The following is a 20161-nucleotide window of genomic DNA, read 5'->3' on the forward strand; positions in this document are numbered from 1 at the left end:
ATGGGGGAGCTGAGGGACACAAGGTCATGGGGGGCTGGGGTAAGTGGAGAGGCCCACGTGACAATCCTGGTTGGAGGAAATGGTCAGGGAAGAGAGAAGGGGACTGATAAGAGGGAAACTAGAAAGATGCTGCATGAGAGAGATCAGACGTCAACAGCATCACCCCAAACAAGGAAGGGGAGGGGAGCCTTTCCCCCAGACTGGGCAGAGGGACAGGAGCTGGGCAGGAGGCGGATGCTGGCAGCTGGCTCCTCAGCTGGTGCTGCTCACCTGGAAAGAACACAAACATCTGGTCGGTGGGGTCATCGTTGTGTGCCACCAGCACGGTGAGGTCTGTGCGCCGCGGCCGCCCCTCGCTCGGCTTGTCCCCAAACTGGGCTTTGAACTCCTCCAGTGTCTGGTCAAGCTCGTCCTGGGTCACTAAGTAGCCACGGTCATGGCACAGCTGCAGAAAGAAAGAGCCAGGTGGCTGGGTGTGGTGGCTCCCGCCTGTAATCCAAGCACTTTGGAGACCAAGGCGGGCGGATGACCTGAGGTCGGGAGTTCAAGACCAGCATGGTGAAACCCCTTTATTTAAAAAAAAAAAAAAGAGCGAGCCAGCTGACCTCAGGGCAGATGGAGGAAGGGGGCCAGATCTCATGACCCAGAAGTCAGACCTGCAGCTGCTGCAGAGGACAGAAGGCTGAACACTCATTCAGCCTTGGGACAGCCACCCTACCCCCACAGCCACACCACAGGATGGGACCAGTATGATCCTGAGAGGCTTGCAGGGCCCAGCCTCACAGGAACCTGGCAGGGCACAAACCTGGCAACCACACCCAGCCCTCCAAACCACTTTTCAGAGAGACCCTAAAGACAGGGAGGGAAGCCGGGCTCGAAGGCTCAGAACTGTGATCTGAGTGCTAGGGAGGCTGAGGCAGGAAGACTGCTTAAGGCCAGGAATTTGAGGATGCAGCCGGCTATGACTGCAGCACTGCACTGCAGCCTGGAAGGCAGAGAAAAACCCTTGTCTTTTTTTTAGGGGGGGTAAAAAAAAGGGCCGGAGGCGGTGGCTCACGCCTATAATCCCAGCACTTTGGGAGGCCGAGGCGGGTGGATCACGAGGTCAAGAGATCGAGACCATCCTGGTCAACATGGTGAAATCCCGTCTCTACTAAAAATACAAAAAATTAGCTGGGCATGGTGGCGCGCGCCTGTAATCCCAGCTACTCGGGAGGCTGAGGCAGGAGAATTGCTTGAACCCAGGAGGCGGAGGTTGCGGTGAGCCGAGATCGCGCCATTGCACTCCAGCCTGGGTGACAAGAGCGAAACTCCGTCTTAAAAAAAAAAAAAGAGAAAAAGAAAAAAAGACAGGGGGCCGGGTGCTGTGGCTCAGGCCTGTAATCCCAGCACTTTGGGGGGCCAGGCGGTCAGATCATCTGACGTCGGGAGTTGCAGACCAGCCTGGCCAACATGGTGAAACCCCGCCTCTATTCAAAATACAAAAAAATTCAGCCGGGGGTGGTGACAGGTGCCTGCAATCCCAGCTACTCGGGACGCTGAGGCAGGAGAATCGCTTGAACCCGGGACGCGGAGGCTGCAGTGAGCCGACAGCGCGCCCCTGCACTCCGGCCTGGATACGAGAGCAAAACACCGTCTCAAAAAAAAAAAAAAAAAGACAAGGACGGAAACTGAACTACAGGCTCCCAGCGAGGCCCGGAGGAGGGAGAATCCGGCTGCGTGGGCTTCGCTGAGGACAAGGGCAATGGGTGGGGAAGGACGACAAAGCGAAAGCTCTGGAACGGCCCCAAAGGCTGGAGCCGGACTCCGAACCGCGCGGCTTCCAAACCCGACTCAGCCCCGCGGCCTCCGTCTGCCCCAGGCCCCGAGGCACGGCTTCCGGGCTCCACGTCCCCATCTCCCGCCCCAGCTCGGTCGCTGCTGCCCAACCACCAACTCCGCCAACCTCGGATGCGGAGACCCCCGGGGGTCCGGGACGCGGGGACAAAAGGCGCCGCGGAACCACAGAGCGGGGCAGGGTCTGGGGGCGCCCCTTCCTCCTCCTCCTGCCGCCACGCGCGCCGCACCAGGCCCGAGCCGCCCGACCACCCCTAAGCTCCCGCACCCAAACGTCCCGAAATCCCCCTCCCCGCTGCCGGCTCAGGTCGGGCCCAGCGCCTGAGAACCCCGGCGGCCTCGAGGCCTCCCGTCACCGCCCGCCCCTTCATCGCTGCTGCTCCGACGGGACTACGCCAAGAGGCCGAGCTCGACCCCACCTCGTGCCCCTGCACCCACCTCTTGCGCCCCCGGCCCCACCCCACGGTTCTAAACAGCTGCCCGGCGCGCGGCTGACCTGCATGATGGTCTTGCGGATTTTCCAGAGCCGGTACGTCTCCTCCTCGTCGTCCATGGCGGTCGCCACTCGCACCCCCTACGCATGCGCTAGTGACGTCTCGCGCGGACTGCGCCTGCGCCGAACGCCAGTCAGGTCCCCTTCGCTTTACCCCGCCCGGAGCTGGGCTGCCTTCCGCGAAGGCCTGACTGCAGCAACATCTGGGACCGGCAGCGCCAAGGGCAACCCGAGCCTTACGAGCGCGACAGTTGGCTGCACGAGACTCTCGCTCCGCAGTTCTCCCGTGTCTTTGGCCGCTCGGCCTCTCGGGAGTTGTAGTTTCCGTTCAACTCCCACGTTGGGGCAGCGGTTTAGAATCCCACGGAGCGGGGCCGGAGCGTGGGTGGGGAAACTGAGGCCTAGATGGGGCCAAGGGGCAGCTCAGCTCCTAGGGGCGGTCAGCCTAGTGAGAACTGTAAATATTTGTACACCAAAGTCTACAGGGTTCTCTTTGTTGTATCCAGCCCATGTCCCCTTTAGTGCCAGTGAGCTTCAGTTTCCCTACCTGTGCGATGGCAGTGAAGTGTCCCTCGTTTAGACGGATAACTGGGAGGCTCGGGTAGAGCTGGGCATCTCTCTAGAGGAGCCCTCCTGCAGTCCACGAAGTCAAAACTGCGTTGCTCAAAGAGCCTTTGTCTCAGTGCTGATTTTTCTCTGTGGCACCGACCATCTATTTCCAACAGTGGGAAGTAGAAAGGTTCCTTTTTACAGTTTCCTTTCCTGTTAAAGAATAAATCAGGCCGGCCGCGGTGGCTCACGCCTGTCATCCCAGCACTCTGGGAGGCCGAGGAGGGTGGATCACGAGGTCAAGGGATCGAGACCGTCCTGGCCAACATGGTGAAACCCCGTCTCTACTAAAAATACAAAAAAATTAGCTGGGCATGGTGGTGCGTGCCTGTAATCCCAGCTACTCGGGAGGCTGAGGCAGGAGAATTGCCTGAACCCACGGGACGGAGGTTGCGGTGAGCCGAGATCGCGCCATTGCACTCCAGCCTGGGTAACAAGAGCGGAACTCCGTCTCAAAAAAAAAAAAGAATAAATCATAAGTGTGTTAATAACTGTTAAGCCCTGTCCTATGCAGGTGTTAGATATGCCATACTTCTAGGCAATTAGTACATCCTGTGTCCTTGTACTTTAACCAAGATATCTGTGCTGGACGTGCTCACAGGCATGTCCCAGCTCTCCATTGCTTTTACCTGTTTAGAAAAGTTTTAAGTTGTCAGCTGTAGGGGGGAACCCTGCAAGCACTGAGGCAAGGGTCTGAAGCCTCAGCATGTTCTCATATAAACACAGAATTAGAAAAGAATTAGAGATATTGTAACGTAGTTATTCCTATATATAACCGTAAAATAATCACATACATATAATTCATATGTAATCACAGACATATAATCATGTGATCTTTGATCTTACTGATAAGTCTCAGGTCAAGAAGTATGGGACTAGGCCGGGCGAGGTGGCTGAAGCCTGTAATCCCAGCACTTTGGGAGGCCGAGGCGGGTGGATCACGAGGTCAAGAGATCGAGACCATCCCGGTCAACATGGTGAAACCCCGTCTCTACTAAAAATACAAAAAATTAGCTGGGCGTGGTGGCGCGTGCCTGTAATCCCAGCTACTCAGGAGGAGTGAGGAGAAAACTCTGCGCTTCCAAGCTCTTGCGGTAGGACTAGAGGCTGTCAGGGAGGCCCACAGACACCCAGGGGCTTACTTGTCTCTATGTGGTGCTGTGCTTCATTGGCCACATTCACAGCTATTTTGTTTTTTTATTTTTATTTTTTGAGACAGAGTTTCGCTCTTGTTACCCAGGCTGGAGTGCAATGGCGCGATGTCGGCTCACCGCAACCTCCGCCTCCTGGGTTCAGGCAATTCTCCTGCCTCAGCCTCCCGAGTACCTGGGATTACAGGCACGCAGCACCATGCCCAGCTAATTTTTTGTATTTTTAGTAGAGACGGGGTTTCACCATGTTGGCCTGGCTAGTCTTGAACTCCTGACTTTGTGATCCACCCTCCTCAGACTTCCAAAGTGTGGGCATTACAGGTGTAAGCCACCACACCCAGCTGGAAGACCCCATTTCCACAAAAAAATTTAAGAATTAACTGGGCGTGGTGGGGCGCACCTGTAGTCCCAGTTACTCAGGACGCTGTGGTGGGAAGATCTAAGGTGGCTTACCCCAAGGAGGTCGAGGCTGCAGTGAGCTGTGATTGTGCCACCGCACTCCAGCTTGGGCGACAGAGCAACACGCCCGTCCTGAAACAAACAGAAAACAAAACCCGGAGGAGGAGACAGAAGAGGCGTGGGGATGCCTGGAGACAGGAGTCTCAGGTGGATGGCACTGCCAGGGTGGAGGCGTGAGGCTGCACCTCGCCTGCAGCGTGGCCTGTGGGGACCGGGCGGCACAGCCAGGGTGGAGGCCGTGCAGTGTGGCCGGTGGGGACGGGGACGGCACAGCCAGGGTGGAGGCCGTGCAGTGTGGCCGGTGGGGACGGGACGGCACAGCCAGGGTGGAGGCCGTGAGGCTGCATCTCTCCTGGAGCGTGGCCTGTGGGGACAGGGCAGTGGAAGAGGTTGGAGGGCACAGTGGGTCCGGTCCCCTGAAATGTTTGGAGCCTCCGTGTTAGAAATGACTGCTGGAGCCAGGGCAGAAGGGAGAGACCAGGGAGGGCCTGGGGAGGCAAACTGGCCAGAGGTGGGAGCGGCTCCGCGCAGGGGAGCGCAAGCGAGGAGTCAGTTCCGCGTGTTGTGAGCGCAGAGCTCACAGGATTGCAGGGTTTAAGCCAGGGGAGGGCTTTCTTGCCATAGGGCGAGAGAAAGAGGGAGAAGAGGGAACAAAGCCGTCCCTGTGAGCCGGGGGAAGGGGGCGGGGAGGTGGGGACGGGTTCTGGAGTTCATGGCAAGGTGCCGGGGTAGATGGACGTGCAGCCAACGTAGACACATGGTGGAGATTAGGGCCGGGAGCCTGAACCAGGTCCTGGGAGCAGAGCAGAGTCCGGGGAGTGAGTCCAGCCCCACTGAGGTTCAGAGGTCAGGGGAAGGGGAGGAGGGAGCAGCAGGAGGGGAGGAAGATTCAGCACTGACACTGGGGCAGCCCTGTGCTGTAGACCTGGCTGTGTGATCTCAGGCACCTCACTTAACCTCTCTGTGCCGCCCTCTCCCCTGCCTTGTGACTCAGGGACAAGAATGGCACCCACTTCACAGGGTAATTGTCTAACAATTGCAATGTACACAGAGCAGCGCCTGGCACGGGCACTGCACAAGTGCTCTGTAAATAGGATAAAGGGCAGGAGGTTGCCAGGTGTCCTGGAAACCCCGTGAGGAGGTGTCTAGGGGCAGAGGGAGGAGTAGCTGTGTGATGCCACCAAGCCGCCAAGTCCACCTGGGGATTGAGTGAGGATTAGCCCGGGAGAAACGGCTTGTGACTCAGGGAAGGGGCCAGCAGTGCCTGGCAGGGCAGATTTCGGGGAGGAGAGGAATTGGAGAGGTGGCGCAGGCACTCGGGGGCTCAGAAGATGGACAGGGCTCACGAGTGGATTTTACAGCACAAGAAAGGGCGTCTGGGTTTGCTGGAGTCAAGATCCAGCAGCGACCTGCAAATCCGGGGGCAGGGCTGGATTAAGACAGGCTGGGCCCAAGCCAGAGGCCCAGAAGTCACCTGTGATCCACACGCGGGGCGGGTGAGAATGCAGGAGGACGGGGCTGCTCTAGAAAACAGTCTGGTTGGCTGGGCGCGATGGCCTACGCCTGTAATCACAGCACTTTTGGAGGCCGAGGTGGGCAGATCACCTGAGGTCAGGAGATCGAGACCAGCCCGGGCAAGACAGTGAAACCCGGTCTCTACTAAAAATACAAAAAATTAGCTGGGCACGGTGGCGCGTGCCTGTAATCCCAGCTACTCGGGAGGCTGAGGCAGGAGAATTGCCTGAACCCAGGAGGCGGAGATCGCGGTGAGCCGAGATCGCGCCATTGCACTCCAGCTCTGGCCACAGAGCAAGACTCCATCTCGGAAAAAAAAAAGAAGAAAAACAGTCTCGTGGATCTTCAAACTGTTACACACGAGTCACCACATGATTCAGCAATTCCACTTCCAGTCATAGGCCCAAGAGAAATGAAAACATTCACCCACACAAGCATCTGTATAAACTCAAAAGGTGAAAAGAGCTCAGATGTCCATCCACGCTTGAATAAACAAGCACCATGTCATCACTCCACACACTGGAATATTTCTCAGCCACGAACAGGGAAAATGAGGCCAGGTGCGGTGGCTCGTGCCTGTAATCCCAGCACTTTGGGAGGCAGAGGCGGGCAAATCACCTCAGGTTGGGAGTTCGAGACCAGCCTGACCAACATGGAGGAACCCCACAGGACGGCCCCTGCCCAGACTTTCCTGGAGCCAGTGGCTGCTCCACAAAGACCTCTGGCAACACAGCTCCCCGCAGGGACAGCCAGGAACTTCCACCCTCACCGGGAAGCCTCCTGGAGCCTTGAGAGGTCCCCACCACCCAATTTCCCCATCTGTGCAATGGGGTCACCCTGGGAAAAGCTGTGAAGCCCGAGGCACAAACCCCTCCCAGAGCCTGGAGTCGGGTTCTCTGGCCGGAGGCAGCAGCCACAGCGTTTCTCCCCTCCTGCCCTTATCACAGCCGGCAGGAAGTCAGCAAGGGGGTCAAGTGTCTCCGCGGAGCTGTGGGTGCTGAGCTGTTTTTCTGGCAGCCGTGAAATCAGTACCTGTTTCAGCACACGTTTGCGAGAAACTTAGGGAAAACAATTCTGGCAAAATCGCATAACAACTGAGCCTTCTGAAGGCCAAGAACAGAGTCGCCAGTGTGGTCCGGGTCACCCGGCACTGCCAGCGGGGGAGGAAATGGGGAGGTTTCCTGAGAAGTGAGACAATGGGTGTTGACTCTGAGAACGCGGCCTCTGGGGGCTGGGAGGGGGCAAAGCCGTGTGAAAAGACTTATGCAAGACCCGCATTCTGGCAGCCCTGCCCAGGGATCCTTGCGTCACTACCTCCGCCACCAAACTCCACCTACGACACCTCTGCCCTGCAGACACCTGGCAGGCCCGGGTCGGGGGCAGTGGCGGGAGCCAGCTCATAGCCCCCCCACCCCCACCAAATGAACACAGCCCTGAGTCTGTCTCTGCAGAAATATTCAGGGTAGGGTCGGTAAAGTTTTTTTTTTTTTTTTTTGAGACGGAGTTTCGCTCTTGTTACCCAGGCTGCAGTGCAATGGCACCATCTCGGCTCACCGCAGCCTCCGCCTCCTGGGTTCAGGCAATTCTCCTGCCTCAGTCTCCCGAGTAGCTGGGATTACAGGCACGCGCCACCGTGCCCAGCTAATTGTTTGTGTTTTTAGTAGAGACGGGGTTTCACCATGTTGACCGGGATGGTCTCGATCTCTTGACGTCGTGATCCACCTGCCTCGGCCTCCCAAAGTGCTGGAATGACAGGCGTGAGCCACCGCACCCGGCCTGGGTCAGTAAAGGTTAAGACCTTGAGGGCTACATAAAATTCCCAAACACCTAGGCCGGGTGCGGTGGCTCAAGCCTGTAATCCCAGCACTCTGGGAGGCCGAGGTAGGAGGATCACTTGAGGTCAGCAGTTTGAGACCAGCCTGGCCAAGATGGTGAAACCCCATCTCTACTAAAAATACAGGTGCGGTATTAGCCAGGTGTGGTGCAGTGCGCCTGTAATCCCAGGTACTCAGGAGGCTGAGGCAGGAGAATCGCTTGAACCCAGGAGGCGGAGGTTACAGTGAGCCAAGATCTCTCCTCTGCACTCCAGCCGGAGTGCAGGTGGCTCAAAAAAGGGCCGGGCGCGGTGGCTCAAGCCTGTCATCCCAGCACTTTGGGAGGCAGATGCGGGTGGATCACGAGGTCGAGAGATCGAGACCATCCTGGTCAACATGGTGAAACCCCGTCTCTACTAAAAATACAAAAATTAGCTGGGCACGGTGGCGCGTGCCTGTAATCCCAGCTACTCAGGAGGCTGAGGCAGGAGAATTGCCTGAACCCAGGAGGCGGAGGTTGCGGTGAGCCGAGATCGCGCCATTGCACTCCAGCCTGGGTGACAAGAGCGAAACTCCGTCTCAAAAAAAAAAAAAAAAAAAGCACTCTCCTAAAAGTGCTGGGGAGACTTTTTCTGAGAGTTAGAGAAACCCCTCGACGAGTTCTCAGTAGTATTCTCAACATGTCTGGCCTCCCGCCGCGCTGCGGTCAACCAGCCGGGTAAACGTCTGCCGCCTACTCACGTGCCCCCTGCATGGACACCGCCTCCGGGTCGCAAGCGAGCATGCGCAGTCGCCGACAACAGTCAGCCCGTACGTCCGGTCCCGCCCCATTCCCCGCCTTCCTCCCATCCCGGCCTCCCATTGGGTAGTGTCGGCGCGAGCGCTCAAACCCGACGCGGCTGACCAATGAGAGCTCTGGAGGGCGTGGCCGCGGGCGGGGAAGCGCGTGGTGCCGGCGCGCGGCCATTGGTCGGCTGGGCGAGGGGAGGAGCCGCTGGCTCCCAGTCCCGCCGCGATGAGCCTCGGTCGCCTGTGCCGCTTGCTGAAGCCGGCGCTGCTGTGTGGGGCTCTGGCCGCGCCAGGCCTGGCCGGCACCATGGTAAGCGGTGGCCGCGGTTGTCGCCGGCCCGGGGAGTGTTCGGCCGGGAGCACGACCCCCGCCTCCGGTCGCCGGCGCGGGGAACCCTCGGGCCCCCGTGACCTTCGTCCTGGTAGTTCCCTCTCCCCATCCCCGGCCGGGCGCCGACGCGGGTGACCGCACTGCTACGCTCTCCAAGGCCGTCCAGGCCGTTACTTGCGCGCGGGCCGAGGTCGGGGAAGGGGAAGGGGCGGTCCCGAGCGCGCGGGCGGAGGTCGGGAAAGGGGATGGGGACGGGGCTGTTCCTAGCGCGAGGGACCGTGGCCGGGGTCGGGGTCCAGGCTGGCGGGGCGGGGGGCGGGGTCCGGGGTCGCGGGGGTGTGGGGGCGGGGTCCAGGCTGGAGGGGCGGGGTTTAGGCTGGAGGGGCGGAAGGCGGGGTCCGGGGTTCGGGGTCCGGGATCGCTGGGGGGTGGGGGCGGGATTCAGGCTGGCGGGGCGGGGGGCGGGGTCCGGGGTCCGGGGTCGCAGGGGTGTGGGGGCGGGGTCCAGGCTGGAGGGGCGGGGTTTAGGCTGGAGGGGCGGAAGGCGGGGTCCGGGGTTCGGGGTCCGGGATCACTGGGGGGTGGGGGCGGGATTCAGGCTGGAGGGGCGGGGGGCGGGGTCCGGGGTCCGGGACGGCTGGGGGGTGGGGGCGGGGTTCAGGCTGGAGGGGCGGGGGGCGGGGTTCAGGCTGGAGGGGCGGCGGGCGGGGTCCGGGGTTCGGGACCGCTGAGCGGAGCTGAGCCGTTGGGGACCCTTGGCGGGCGTCTCCGGTCGGAGGGAGGCTGCTGCGCCGTGGCGGCTGCGGGCGCGGAGGGCTGGAAACCTGGGATCACGCGCCCCTGGGCGCCGCCCCGCCCCCGCGCCCTGACCCAGCGCGGTGGCGTCACAGTCGCGCGGTCCAGACTACGGCCTCCGGGCCTCTGTTCCCGGGCTCGGCGCTCGGGGGCCAGGCGGGGCGGCAGACGGGCAGGGATGGGCTGCGCGGGCGCAGGCTCCCCAGAGCGCAGCCGGAAGCGGTACCGGAGCCGGGGTAGGCGGCGGCCGCGGGCCCCCCGGCGGCGGAAGGCCCCAGCGTGCAGGCGCAGGAAGGTGCGCCGCCGGCGGAAGGAGCCCTGTCCCCACCGCTTGGGGCCGGACATGAGCGAGAGTCTCGAGTCCCAGGACCCGGTGCGCGCGGGGCCCCCACACCTGCTGCTGTGGCACTTTCTGGGGTTGGAACCCTCTCCCGGCCTCGGGTTCTCCGGTAAAACGGGATCGTAGGCACTAGGGGGCGTGTCCACTTAGGGAGGAGGAGCTTTGAGGTGTTGAGTGCCCCAGGGCCCGGGTTTCCCGCCATGACCCGCTCCGGATCTGTTCCTGCCCCGGGACCCTGGGCTGGTGCGCGGGCCGTGGCCTCGGTTTCCCGCCCGCGCTCCTGGTTAAGCCCCCTTGTTTTGCAGTGCGCGTCCCAGGACGACTGGCGCTCAGCGCGCTCCATGCACGAGTTTTCCGCCAAGGACATCGACGGGCACACGGTTAACCTGGACAAGTACCGGTGGGCGCTCGCCTGGGGCGGGGCGCAGGGCGGGGGCCTGGGAGGGGGCCGTGCTCTCAGTACTGAGCCCCGCCGACTCTCGCAGGGGTTTCGTGTGCATCGTCACCAACGTGGCCTCCCAGTGAGGCAAAACCCAGGTGAACTACACTCAGCTTGTCGACCTGCACGCCCGATACGCCGAGTGCGGTTTGCGGATCCTGGCCTTCCCCTGCAACCAGTTCGGGAAGCAGGTGGGCGGCTGCCTGCGTCCCCAGGCCCTGGCTCCGCAGAGGCCCGGTGGGTGGGAGCGGGAGCCTGGGCTGAGGGGGTACCGGGCCCCCGACCCACTCGCGCTCCTCCCCTGCCACAGGAGCCAGGGAGTAACGAAGAGATCAAAGAGTTCGCCGCTGGCTATAACGTCAAATTCGACATGTTCAGCAAAATCTGCGTGAACGGGGATGACGCCCACCCGCTGTGGAAGTGGATGAAGATCCAGCCCAAGGGAAAGGGCACCCTGGGGAAGTGCGTGATCTCTGGGGACGGCGTGGCTGCTGGGACGCTCACACCTCCCGGGGGCAGAATGGCTTAGGGGCTGCTGGGACGTTCACACTGTGTGGCCCCTGGGGACAGGTTGGCTGGGGGCGTCCGTGGGGGCTGCTGGGGACGCTTATGCCCATGTGCTTCCTTTCCAGTGCCATCAAGTGGAACTTCACCAAGGTGAGGGGGCTATGGGGGGTTGGGGACCAGCTGCCCCTGGCCACAGCCTTGACCCAAATGGGCAGTGGGTGGGAAAGGGCAGCGTCAGCCCCGGGCTGAGTTCCGACACGGTTTCTCGGCAGTTCCTCGTCGACAAGAATGGCTGTGTGGTGAAGCGGTACGGACCCATGGAGGAACCCCAGGTAGGTCCTCTCTAGGGAGACTGCCCGGGGCCGGGGCCTGTGAGGCGGCTGCCCTGACCCAGTCCCTCCCCTACAGGTGATAGAGAAGGACCTGCCCTGCTATTTCTAGCCCAAGTGTGTGGCCCTGTCCAAGCCCCTGCCCTCGCCCTCGGAGCCTTCCACCAGCACCCATGACGGCCTGCCTGCAAACCAGCTGATGGTGGGGCAGGCCTGAAAACCCCGCGTGCACCCCGCCGGAGAAGGTCCCGTGGTCCGCTGGGCCCGGCTTGGCGCCCCCACCCCTGGCTGCCTTGTGGGAATAAACGAGAGAGATTGGCCTGTTGGATCTTTCTGCCTGGGGATTTGTGGGGGCCTGGGGGCCCTCCAGGTCAGGGCCAGTTGGTGTCAGCTGCCAGGCTGGGGTGCAGTGGACACGGCCTCCCCCCTTAATCCCTGCCACCCCACCTGCAGGGAGGCCCAGCGGGGCCAGTCTTGGCGGAGATAATCTTAAGTGGCTGTGCTTCCTGGTCCCCGGCCTTTACCTGTTAGGAAGCCCTTCTCTGGCCAGGAAGTGGGAGTGCAGCGGCCGGAGGAACAGCTTGGCCCGGTGACAGACAGGTCCTCAGGGCCTCACCAGGCTGGGGAGTGTGGGCGTTGCCGGGTGGTGTCGCTCGGTGAGGGCGGTTTGGGCATGGCCTGGGGGCCAACCTGCACAGCTTGGAGGGACCGCCTGCCAGGATAGCTGATCTTGGCTGCCCCCACTGGGGGTCTGTGAATGGACTATGGCACTGCCCCAGACACGGGGTTCAGGGGTCCATCTCTGCCAGCACTGTTCCCCCATCTCCACATGAGGGCAGCCCAAAGGGTGGGCAGGATGCAGCTTTGTCACCAGGAGAGCCTGGGGGGATGCCCGTGCACCCCCGCCCTTCCCTCCCTGCCCTGGAGGTTGAGGCCGAGACCCTGGGAAGTAGGCAAAAGCACATATATTTAAAAAAGTCCTTTACATATGTACATAAGAACTTGATATAAATACATAGAAACCGCAGACGCCACCCTGCCGGCTCCGCGGGCAGGGCCCAGGGCCTGGGAGAGGTGAGTGGGCAATAACTTAGGGGTCGGAGAAGGGCTGGGAGAGGGGGAATTGCATATATTAGCGGGGTCTGCCCCACGGAGCCCCCGAGACGTGGGCCCTGAGCACCTGGCATTTCCTGAGTTTCTAGCTCTTGGGACCACCCAGTCTCATGGATACCCGGGGTTTGGGCCCACTAAGCCCTTGGAGGTGGGTGCCCAGTCCCAGAGCAGCCACCCAGAGCCCCTTCCCACTTGGGAGGAGGCACAGAGGGCCGTGCCACGCCTCAGCCCCCAGCTGTCCTGAGTGGGCCCCGCCAGGGCTGACCAGGTGGGGGCCCAGAAGGCACTGTGGCCGGGGCCTGGGGCTCCTCTGAGCAGTGGGCAGGAACCAAGGCCCCGCTCCCCAGGGCTCACTGCTCCTAGGGGAGAAGCGTCCGTGACTTGGCACGTTTCGCCTGCAAGTGGGTCAGAGCGGAGCCTGGGCGCTGGGGAAGGGTGGGCTGAACTGAATCACGCTCTGCCGCTCGGGACCACCCGCCGCACCCCCTGCCCCCGCGCCCTCTCCCAGCGCACCCTCGGAGGGCGGTCCCGCGTGTAGGGAACGCAGCATGTCCTCCAGCACCTCCTTGAAGTTGATGTCGCAGCCCTGGTGCGCGAGGGCCGCAGCGTCGGCCTGGAGATCGGGGACGCCCAGTGGCAGCGCACCGGGGCTGGCGTCCAGGGGCAGCGGTGCCGGGAAGGAGAAGTGCGGGGGCGGCGGGAAGGCCTCGGCAGGGGGGCTGTAGGTGAGGTCCAGCACCTCGGGGCCGCCGAGGGCGCGCGCCTGCCTGCGCTTCACGTCCGCGTCTATCAGGCCCAGCTCCTGGAGCACGCGGCGCACGCGGCTCTCGGGGATCTTGATGCCTGTGGGCGGCGGGCGGAGAGGCGAGGTCAGGGCCAGGCCAGGCGCTTGGGCCTTTGGGGGCGCCCGCCGCCCACTCACCCACTTGCTTCTTCCGGTCCTTGGTCTTCAGCCGCACGATCTGCAGGTAGCTGCTGCCGCTGCTGTCGCCCATGACGGCGGCGATGCGGCCCCACACGCGCAGGAGCGCGCCGCACAGCATGTAGTGGTGCCGCAGCCGCAGGCCCTGCAGACAGTCCTTCCCCTCCTGCACCAGCCGGCAGTGCCGGTTCCTGCGGACCGCACGGGGCAGCTGGGCTCAGGCAGGTCCCAGAGGCCGCCTCCATGCCCCGCGGGGTGGCCCACGCCCCCGCCCGCCCTCACCAGGTGCTGTGGCTGCAGTGCGTCAGCGAGAAGGCGTAGCCGCTCTCCCAGGGCTCCTTGGCCTCCTCCGCGGTGACCTGCGGACACGGGGCTGCGTGAGCCTCGGCGGGCCAGGGCCGGAGCCCGAGGGGAAGGAAGCGGGGCGCGGGCCGCCTACCCGGTGGAACTTGCGGCGGAGGCTGTCCAGGGCCTCCAGCTGGCTCTGCCGGCCGATGTTGGGCTTGTACACGGTGAAGAGCTGGTCGCGGTTCTGCTCCGCCAGCAGGCAGCTGGGCTTGTCTCCACGGACCTGCGCAGGGGGCGGTGAGGCCGCGCCCAGGTCCACGCCCACGCCCCCCGTGGCCCGTCTTCTGTGGGGGGTAACCCCGCCCACCCCACCTTGTAGGAGAGATAGAAGCCGTCATAAGGGCCCGTCAGCTCCAGCGACTTGGCAAAGGCGTCCTCCCACTTCAGGCCGCGGTCCACGCTGATCTGCCACAGCACGGGGGAGGGAGTGTCAGCGCGGTGGGGCGGGGTGGGCATTGTGTGTGGGGGGCTGGCAGTGTCAGTGTGATGGGGGCCGGAGTGTCAGCGCGGTGGGGCGGGGTGGGCATTGTGTGTGGGGGGCTGGCAGTGTCAGTGTGATGGGGGCCGGAGTGTCAGCGCGGTGGGGGCGGGAGTGTCCGCGCGGTGGGGGCGGGAGTGTCAGCCTGGTGGGGCGGGGTGGGCAGTGTGTGTGGGGGGCGGGAGTGTCAGCGTGGTGGGGCGGGGTGGGCAGTGTCAGCGCGGTGGGGGCCGGAGTGTCAGCGCGGTGGGGGCCGGAGTGTCAGCGCGGTGGGGGCGGGAGTGTCCGCGCGGTGGGGGCGGGAGTGTCAGCGCGGTGGGGGCCGGAGTGTCAGCGCGGTGGGGGCCGGAGTGTCAGCGCGGTGGGGGCGGGAGTGTCAGCGTGGTGGGGCGGGGTGGGCAGTGTCAGCGCGGTGGGGGCGGGAGTGTCAGCGCGGTGGGGGCGGGAGTGTCAGCGTGGTGGGGGCCGGAGTGTCAGCGTGGTGGGGCGGGGTGCGCAGTGTTTGGGGCTGGGGTCTTTCTGCTGACCTTGTAGAGGACCAGCTGCCCGTCCCGCGGGTGCCCGGGAGCCAGGAAGACCTGCTGGCTCTCCTCGTAGATCTCCTCGATGCCCGGAGCAAGGTCTAGGAGGGGCGGGTGGAGGGTGAGTCTCATCCAGTCCTGGGACTGCAGGCTGGAGCCAGGGTTGCTCCCACAGCTGGGGCGCCCCACGCAACACAGAGGAAGGTGCCCTGGAGCTTGGCCTGAGCCGGCCCAGTGTGAAGATGGCGCACGTGGCCCCCAGCCTGGCAGCCGCTCAGATCCTAGATAACCCCAGGCAGCCTGTGGGGGACTGTGGGAGCCTGGGGGCCGCTCAGGCGCTAGACGACCCCGAGCGGGCTGTGGGGGGCTGTGGGGGACTGTGGGAGCCTGGTGGGCCGTGTGTCACTGCCACTGCGCGTGAGTGAAGGGGCAATCCACTTGATGTTCCTCATCTGGACATGGGAAACGGTCCTGGCGGACATGCGTGGCCCTGGGAGGGTGGTCCACGTGCACAGGCCTGCCGGCCTCCCCCAGCACGCCCTGGGAGGGTGGTCCACGTGCACAGGCCTGCCGGCCTCCCCCAGCACGCCCTGGGAGGGTGGTCCACGTGCAGGGAGCGCAGAATTCACAAAGATGCAGCCAATGCCTCGTGAGGCCTAAGGCCCAGCGCTTTCCACAGAGTGCCCACCCAGCACCCTCTCACCCAGAATGCACGGCGTTGCTCGAGCTCCGCCGCCCTCGCTCACCCAGGATGCCCATGTCGTATCTGCCCTCCCGCTTGTCCATCTGGATGAGGTGGTCGAAGGTGTCTGAGAAGTACTGGAACAGCGCATTCTGCTTGTGCACCTCCAGCCCCAGGATGCGGTTCAGGAACTTGGTGATGGAACAGTCTGCGTGGGAGGGAGCCGAGCCTCAGGCTGAGCTGGGAGCTCAACCCCCACCCCGATTGCTCCCCACCCGGGGCCACTAGACGGGGGTGCCTGTGCCTGGGTGTGGGCACTCACCCTTCTCCATGTCCGGGGAGCCATTCCGGGACTCCCGCCCGCCGATGCCCACCGACAGCAGGCCCTGCTTCATGTCTGCGGGGAGAGGGGCCTCAAACGCTGGTCTTCCCGCCCCTGCCCTTCACACCAGGCCCCTAGTTCCTTTCCCAGTGACGGGGGGGAGCCAGCGGCAGCTGGGGGCCAGAGCAGGAGCGGAGCCTTCTGCCTGACTTACAGGACTGAGAGCAGCACATTCTTGGGGCGTAAAGCCACACCCCAGACCCCTCACCGCCCAAAGGAACCCAGCCGGCGGGTGCTGGGGCCACCTTGGCTGCCTTTGCCGTCAGAGCCCCTTCTGTGTGTGTAGAGAGGGGTCTCAACACACAACCCGCGTACAAAGCCTGCTACCCCAGCTGCTCGGGAATCCAGGGCTCCGCAGCCCCTGCTGCTCCCAAGACCCCACAGGCCCAGCTCACCCCGGAAGAAGGCAGAGACCCCTCCGGGGTACCCCTGGGGTACAGGCACTTTGTTCTCTGTCTGGCTCAGGATGGTGGTGAGGACACAGTGCAGGGCACGGATGCCATACTAGGGAGAGAGGGTGAGTGGGGAGGAGGCCCAGGGAGAAGGCTGGCCTCCCCAGAACCCCACTCTTCCCTGGGACCCGGACCCTACCCTCCCGTAGACCACTGGACCCCACCTACCCCAGCCCCCAGCTCCCTACTTCCCAGGGGTCCTAGACTGGGCCGTCCCCCAGACTCCTGGATGCCACCACCCTGAGCCTGTAGCACCCCCACTCCCCACCGGGGGGCTCCTAGACCCGGCCCTCCCTCAGACCCCTGGACCCCACCTCCCCCAGCACCCCCTTCCCCACAGTACCTTGTTCTCAAAGTTGTACTTGCTAAGGTCACGGGATTCCGTGGCGCGGCGGTCTCCGTGGGTCAGGGCCCCCTGCCAGGGGTGGGGAGACCATCGGTTGGTCACCTGGGCTCTGGCCTCTGGCCCTCCCACAAAGCTTTGGGGAGCCTTCTCAGGCTGTCCCCGGTTCTCAGCCCCGCCCCAGCCGCTCACCAGGCTCTCCAGGCGCTTGGCCACGATGGAGGCGAACCGGCGCTCTCCGGCCAGCTCCGAGATGAGGAAGACGTACTCGGGCGCCGAGACCTGGTTGGACCGGTGGGTGCGGCCTGGGGGCAGACGGGTTCTCAAGGCCCGGCCAGGCGGGGGCGGGGCCGGGCGGCGCTCGGGGCGGGGCCGGACTCACCGAACTGCTGGATGGCGCGGTCGGCGCTCCAGGGAAGCTCCAGCGTCATGTGCACGCGGCGCCGCTGGTTCTGGACGCGGCGGTCCGCTTGGAGGGAGACGCCCGAGCTGGAGGCCTCCGAGATGATGGCCACGAGCTGCGGGGACAGAAAGGGCGGGACGGGGTTGGTGCGAGGCCCGCCCTAGCGCTGCCGCCCCCCCACCCGGTCACCAATTCGTCCAGGGGCCGCGAGAGGCCTGCGCAGCGCGGACCCCACCCGTGCACACGGACACTGGCGCCGCACCTGGCGCACACACATCGCAGAAGCGCGCGGGTCCGCCGGCCCCGGGGACCCCTGGGCCCCTCTGTGACTCCTGGGTCCCGCACCTTCTCGCCGCTCATGAAGCGCTGCTTCTCCCTGAGGTTCACGTGGTCGATGGACAGACCCTGCTCCGCCCGCGACTCAAAGGCCACCGTCCCGTCGGGCCTGGACACCACACGGCCTTTCCTGCCGGTCATCTGCGGGCGGGACAGGGACAAGACTCGCAGTCAGTGCTGTGGCCTCGCGGGAGTCTGGCCACCCGTGCCTCAGCTTCTCTACATCTCACGGTGGCCGTGGGCTCCCAGCTGCGGAGGCGGAGGGCAGGGGGTGCCAGGAGAGGGAAGAGGGAGGGTGTGAAGAGCAGGAGAGGGGGGCTGCTGGACCCTGCAGCCTTGACCTGCCCCAGGTGACATGTGCCCCGTCCAAGGCCTGGTATTATCTGCCAGTCAGTGCCCGAGTGGACAGCACTGGGAAGACACGGGTGAGAAGGTGCAGCTGGGCGGGGCAGGCAGGAGGCAGCCGCAGAGCCAGGCGCTGGGGCTCGAGTCCTGGCCCAGGCACCCCAGGAATGCATTCAGGCAGTGGTCCGAGCAGAGGCCTGCACAGGCCGGGCTGGGGGACTTGGGGCTTAGAGATGGGGGAGGAAAGCCCTCCACGGGCAGTTGTGGCCTCCCGGGCTGAGCTGGACATGAGGCTGCTGCCCACGGGGCCCCCAGAACACCCCCTCCTCACAGGAACGCGGTGTCAGAGTGACCAGCAGGGGCCGCTGGAGCAACACAGAGCCCAGGTGAAGCCCCGCCCACCACCCCACCCCACCACCCACCTCCGCCACCCGCTGGGGGCCGCCGAGCTGGTTGATGAGCTCGTCCAGGGTGTTGATCGGCAGTTCCCGGCCCAGCCGCCGCACTTTCTCCAGCAGATCCTGCTTCAGCCGCTCCACACGATCCAGGACCCCAGGGCCATGCAGGTCCCTCTGTGGGAGGCACAGGGGGCCTAGGGGGGACATGGAAGGTCAGGGCAGGACACATCAGCTGACTTCTAGGGCCCACCTGCCTCAATGGTGGCCCCTGGAGGGTGAGGAAAAAGGCCCAGGGCAGCCCTGAGGGACGGTGGGGTGCTGGGGAAGCCGACCGGCCCTGAGGCCCAGAAGTGCTTTTCTGTGCTTGTGTCCCCGAGACCAGCTGGGGGGAGACTGAGCCTCCTGTCCAGAGAAAACACTGTGACCTCGCTGCCTCCACAGGGATAGGGACGGCCCAGCTCTGAGCCCCAGCTCTGCCTCTGGACAGTGGCATGGCCCCTGATCTCTCCTCTCTGGACCTCCGTTTTCCCCATCTGTAAAGTGGGCACCATAGCAGCAGCTGGGCTCCGGTGGGCTGGCCTGAGGGCTATGGCCTGGGGCGGGTGGTGGCCACCAGAAGGCTGGGAGCCTTGGGCTGAAATCCTGACCCACAGATGGCTGCCCAGCCTGGCTGAGCCCGTACCCCGGTCGTCGCTGGGGAGCCCGATGGCATCCACAATGACCACATCATCGTCCACCAGGGACTCGGGGGAGGAGTTGAAGTCGCTGTCCAGGCCGGCATCGGACTCCGTGCTGCTGTCGTCGCTGATGCGGATGACGCCTGCCACCTCGCACGCCAGCCTGGGGGCCTTGGCCCCGCGTCCCCGGGGTCGCCCTGCAGGGGAGGACAGGGTCACTGAGGGCTGGGCCACAGCAGGGTGGAGGACACGCAGCACACAGAGTGAGGCCCGTGGTCTGGGCTAGGGAGTTGGCACGGCCCATCCGAGACCTCCCCTCCTCTGGCCAAGCAGCTCAGCTATTCTCCAGGGATGTCCTCTCAGGAACCCTATGCCCTGTGGCCACGAGGGCATGGCGTAAGGGGGCAATGTTTTATTATTTTAATTTTAATTTTGACATGAAGTCTCACTCTGTCGCCCAGGCTAGAGTGCAGTGGTGCGACCTCAGCTCACTGCAGCCTCTGCCTCCCTGGTTCAAGCAATTCTTCTGCCTCAGCCTCCCACGTAGCTGGGACTACAGGTGCGCACCACCACGCCTGGCTAATTTTTATAGTTTTAGTAGAGATGGGGTTTCACCGTATTGGCCGGGTTAGCCTCAAACTCCTGACCTCGTGATCTGCCCACCTCAGCTTCCCAAAGTGTTGAGATTACAGGTGTGAGCTACCGTGCCCGGCCTATTGTTATTATTTTTTTGAGACAGAGTCTTTGTCACCCAAGCTGGAGTGGCGTGATCTTGCCTCACTGTGACCTCCACCTCCCTGTTCAAGCGATGCCCCTGCCACAGCCTCCCAAGTAGGTAGGGTTACAGGCCTGCTCCACTATGTCCAGCTAATTTTTATATTTTTAGTAGAGATGGGGTTTCACCATGTTGGCCAGGCTGGTCTTGAACTCCTGATCTCAGGTGATCTGCCCACTTCAGCCTCCCAAATTGCTGGGATTACAGGCGTGAGCCACCGCGCCTGGCCAAGGGAGCAATATTAATAAACCCGCGGCCGGGCGCAGTGGCTCACGCATGTAATCCCAGCACTTTGGGAGGCCAAGGCGGGTGGATCATGAGGTCAAGAGATCGAGACCATCCTGGTCAACATGGTGAAACCCCGTCTCTACTAAAAATACAAAAAATTAGCTGGGCGTGGTGGCGCGTGCCTGTAATCCCAGCTACTCAGGAGGCTGAGGCAGGAGAATTGCCTGAACCCAGGAGGCGGAGGTTGCGGTGAGCCGATCGCACCATTGCACTCCAGCCTGGGTAACAAGAATGAAACTCCGTCTCAAAATAAATAAATAGATAAAATAAGCCCATGTCCCATGTCCTTTC

General features: G+C 63.4%; 4 protein-coding genes across 15 annotated transcripts in view; 1 reads left to right on the forward strand and 3 right to left on the reverse strand.

Annotated features, from left to right (window-relative positions):
* The window catches only part of POLR2E (RNA polymerase II, I and III subunit E), a 9593-nt gene extending 7179 nt beyond the window's left edge, over positions 1–2414 (reverse strand). For 2 of the 4 annotated variants that reach the window (XR_013531210.1, XM_078361316.1), the window contains exons 1-2: positions 2333–2414; positions 271–445 (exon numbers count right to left, since the gene is read on the reverse strand). Coding sequence is in view for 1 of the 4 variants with exons in the window: in XM_078361316.1 (XP_078217442.1) it covers positions 271–445; positions 2333–2389 (232 nt within the window). In the remaining 3 variants the exon portion in view is untranslated. The remainder of the gene's footprint in view (positions 1–270; positions 446–2332) is intronic. The other 2 variants (XR_001908776.4, XM_008986886.4) reach the window with 1 other exon arrangement.
* A 65-nt stretch (positions 2415–2479) lies between these two features.
* Positions 2480–9163, reverse strand: LOC144580922 (uncharacterized). The gene is made up of 4 exons (XM_078361621.1): positions 8619–9163; positions 4543–4620; positions 2877–3041; positions 2480–2730 (listed from the first exon to the last, which is right to left on the reverse strand). Exons 1-4 carry the CDS (start codon positions 8842–8844, stop codon positions 2480–2482), a joined length of 720 nt encoding a protein of 239 aa, XP_078217747.1. The 5' UTR covers positions 8845–9163.
* On the forward strand, positions 8843–11732 carry GPX4 (glutathione peroxidase 4). 5 transcript variants are annotated; one of them, XM_017967547.4, is made up of 7 exons: positions 8843–8976; positions 10438–10532; positions 10618–10762; positions 10882–11033; positions 11204–11228; positions 11351–11410; positions 11487–11732. In XM_017967547.4, exons 1-7 carry the CDS (start codon positions 8893–8895, stop codon positions 11517–11519), a joined length of 594 nt encoding a protein of 197 aa, XP_017823036.1. In that variant the 5' UTR covers positions 8843–8892; the 3' UTR covers positions 11520–11732. The 5 variants fall into 5 exon arrangements, with proteins under 5 accessions (XP_017823036.1, XP_054105462.1, XP_078217441.1 ...); XM_054249487.2 differs by having other exon boundaries at positions 10438–10526; XM_078361315.1 differs by having other exon boundaries at positions 11329–11410; positions 11487–11726.
* A 625-nt stretch (positions 11733–12357) lies between these two features.
* SBNO2 (strawberry notch homolog 2) overlaps positions 12358–20161 on the reverse strand; it is a 68398-nt gene continuing 60594 nt past the window's right edge. For 3 of the 5 annotated variants that reach the window (XM_035285875.3, XM_078361309.1, XM_078361310.1), the window contains 15 exons: positions 18813–19004; positions 18155–18324; positions 17397–17528; positions 17031–17166; positions 16841–16953; positions 16649–16720; positions 16249–16357; positions 15794–15868; positions 15536–15679; positions 14796–14890; positions 14103–14195; positions 13882–14013; positions 13725–13801; positions 13447–13633; positions 12358–13363 (listed from right to left, as the gene is read on the reverse strand). In XM_035285875.3, coding sequence (XP_035141766.2) covers positions 13310–13363; positions 13447–13633; positions 13725–13801; positions 13882–14013; positions 14103–14195; positions 14796–14890; positions 15536–15679; positions 15794–15868; positions 16249–16357; positions 16649–16720; positions 16841–16953; positions 17031–17166; positions 17397–17528; positions 18155–18324; positions 18813–19004 — 1781 coding nt within the window. In that variant the 3' untranslated portion in view covers positions 12358–13309. Of the gene's footprint in view, positions 13364–13442; positions 13634–13724; positions 13802–13881; positions 14014–14102; positions 14196–14795; positions 14891–15535; positions 15680–15793; positions 15869–16248; positions 16358–16648; positions 16721–16840; positions 16954–17030; positions 17167–17396; positions 17529–18154; positions 18325–18812; positions 19005–20161 lie in introns of all 5 variants that reach the window. The other 2 variants (XM_035285873.3, XM_035285874.3) reach the window with 1 other exon arrangement.

The sequence above is a fragment of the Callithrix jacchus genome, chromosome 22 (genome assembly GCF_049354715.1).
Source record: "Callithrix jacchus isolate 240 chromosome 22, calJac240_pri, whole genome shotgun sequence".
NCBI classification, from domain to species: domain Eukaryota; kingdom Metazoa; phylum Chordata; class Mammalia; order Primates; family Cebidae; genus Callithrix; species Callithrix jacchus.

Bases quoted from the DNA above. Each gene is read 5' to 3' on its own strand.
- LOC144580922 (XM_078361621.1), bottom strand. From the start codon at position 8,844: ATGGCCGCGCGCCGGCACCACGCGCTTCCCCGCCCGCGGCCACGCCCT. The intron at 4,621-8,618 runs GTGAGTAGGCGG...TGTTTGTTTCAG, and splicing joins GGTGTCCATGCAGGGGGCAC to GACGGGCGTGTTGCTCTGTC. The intron at 2,731-2,876 runs GTAGGGAAACTG...GGCCCCATCTAG, and splicing joins ACTTCACTGCCATCGCACAG to GCCTCAGTTTCCCCACCCAC.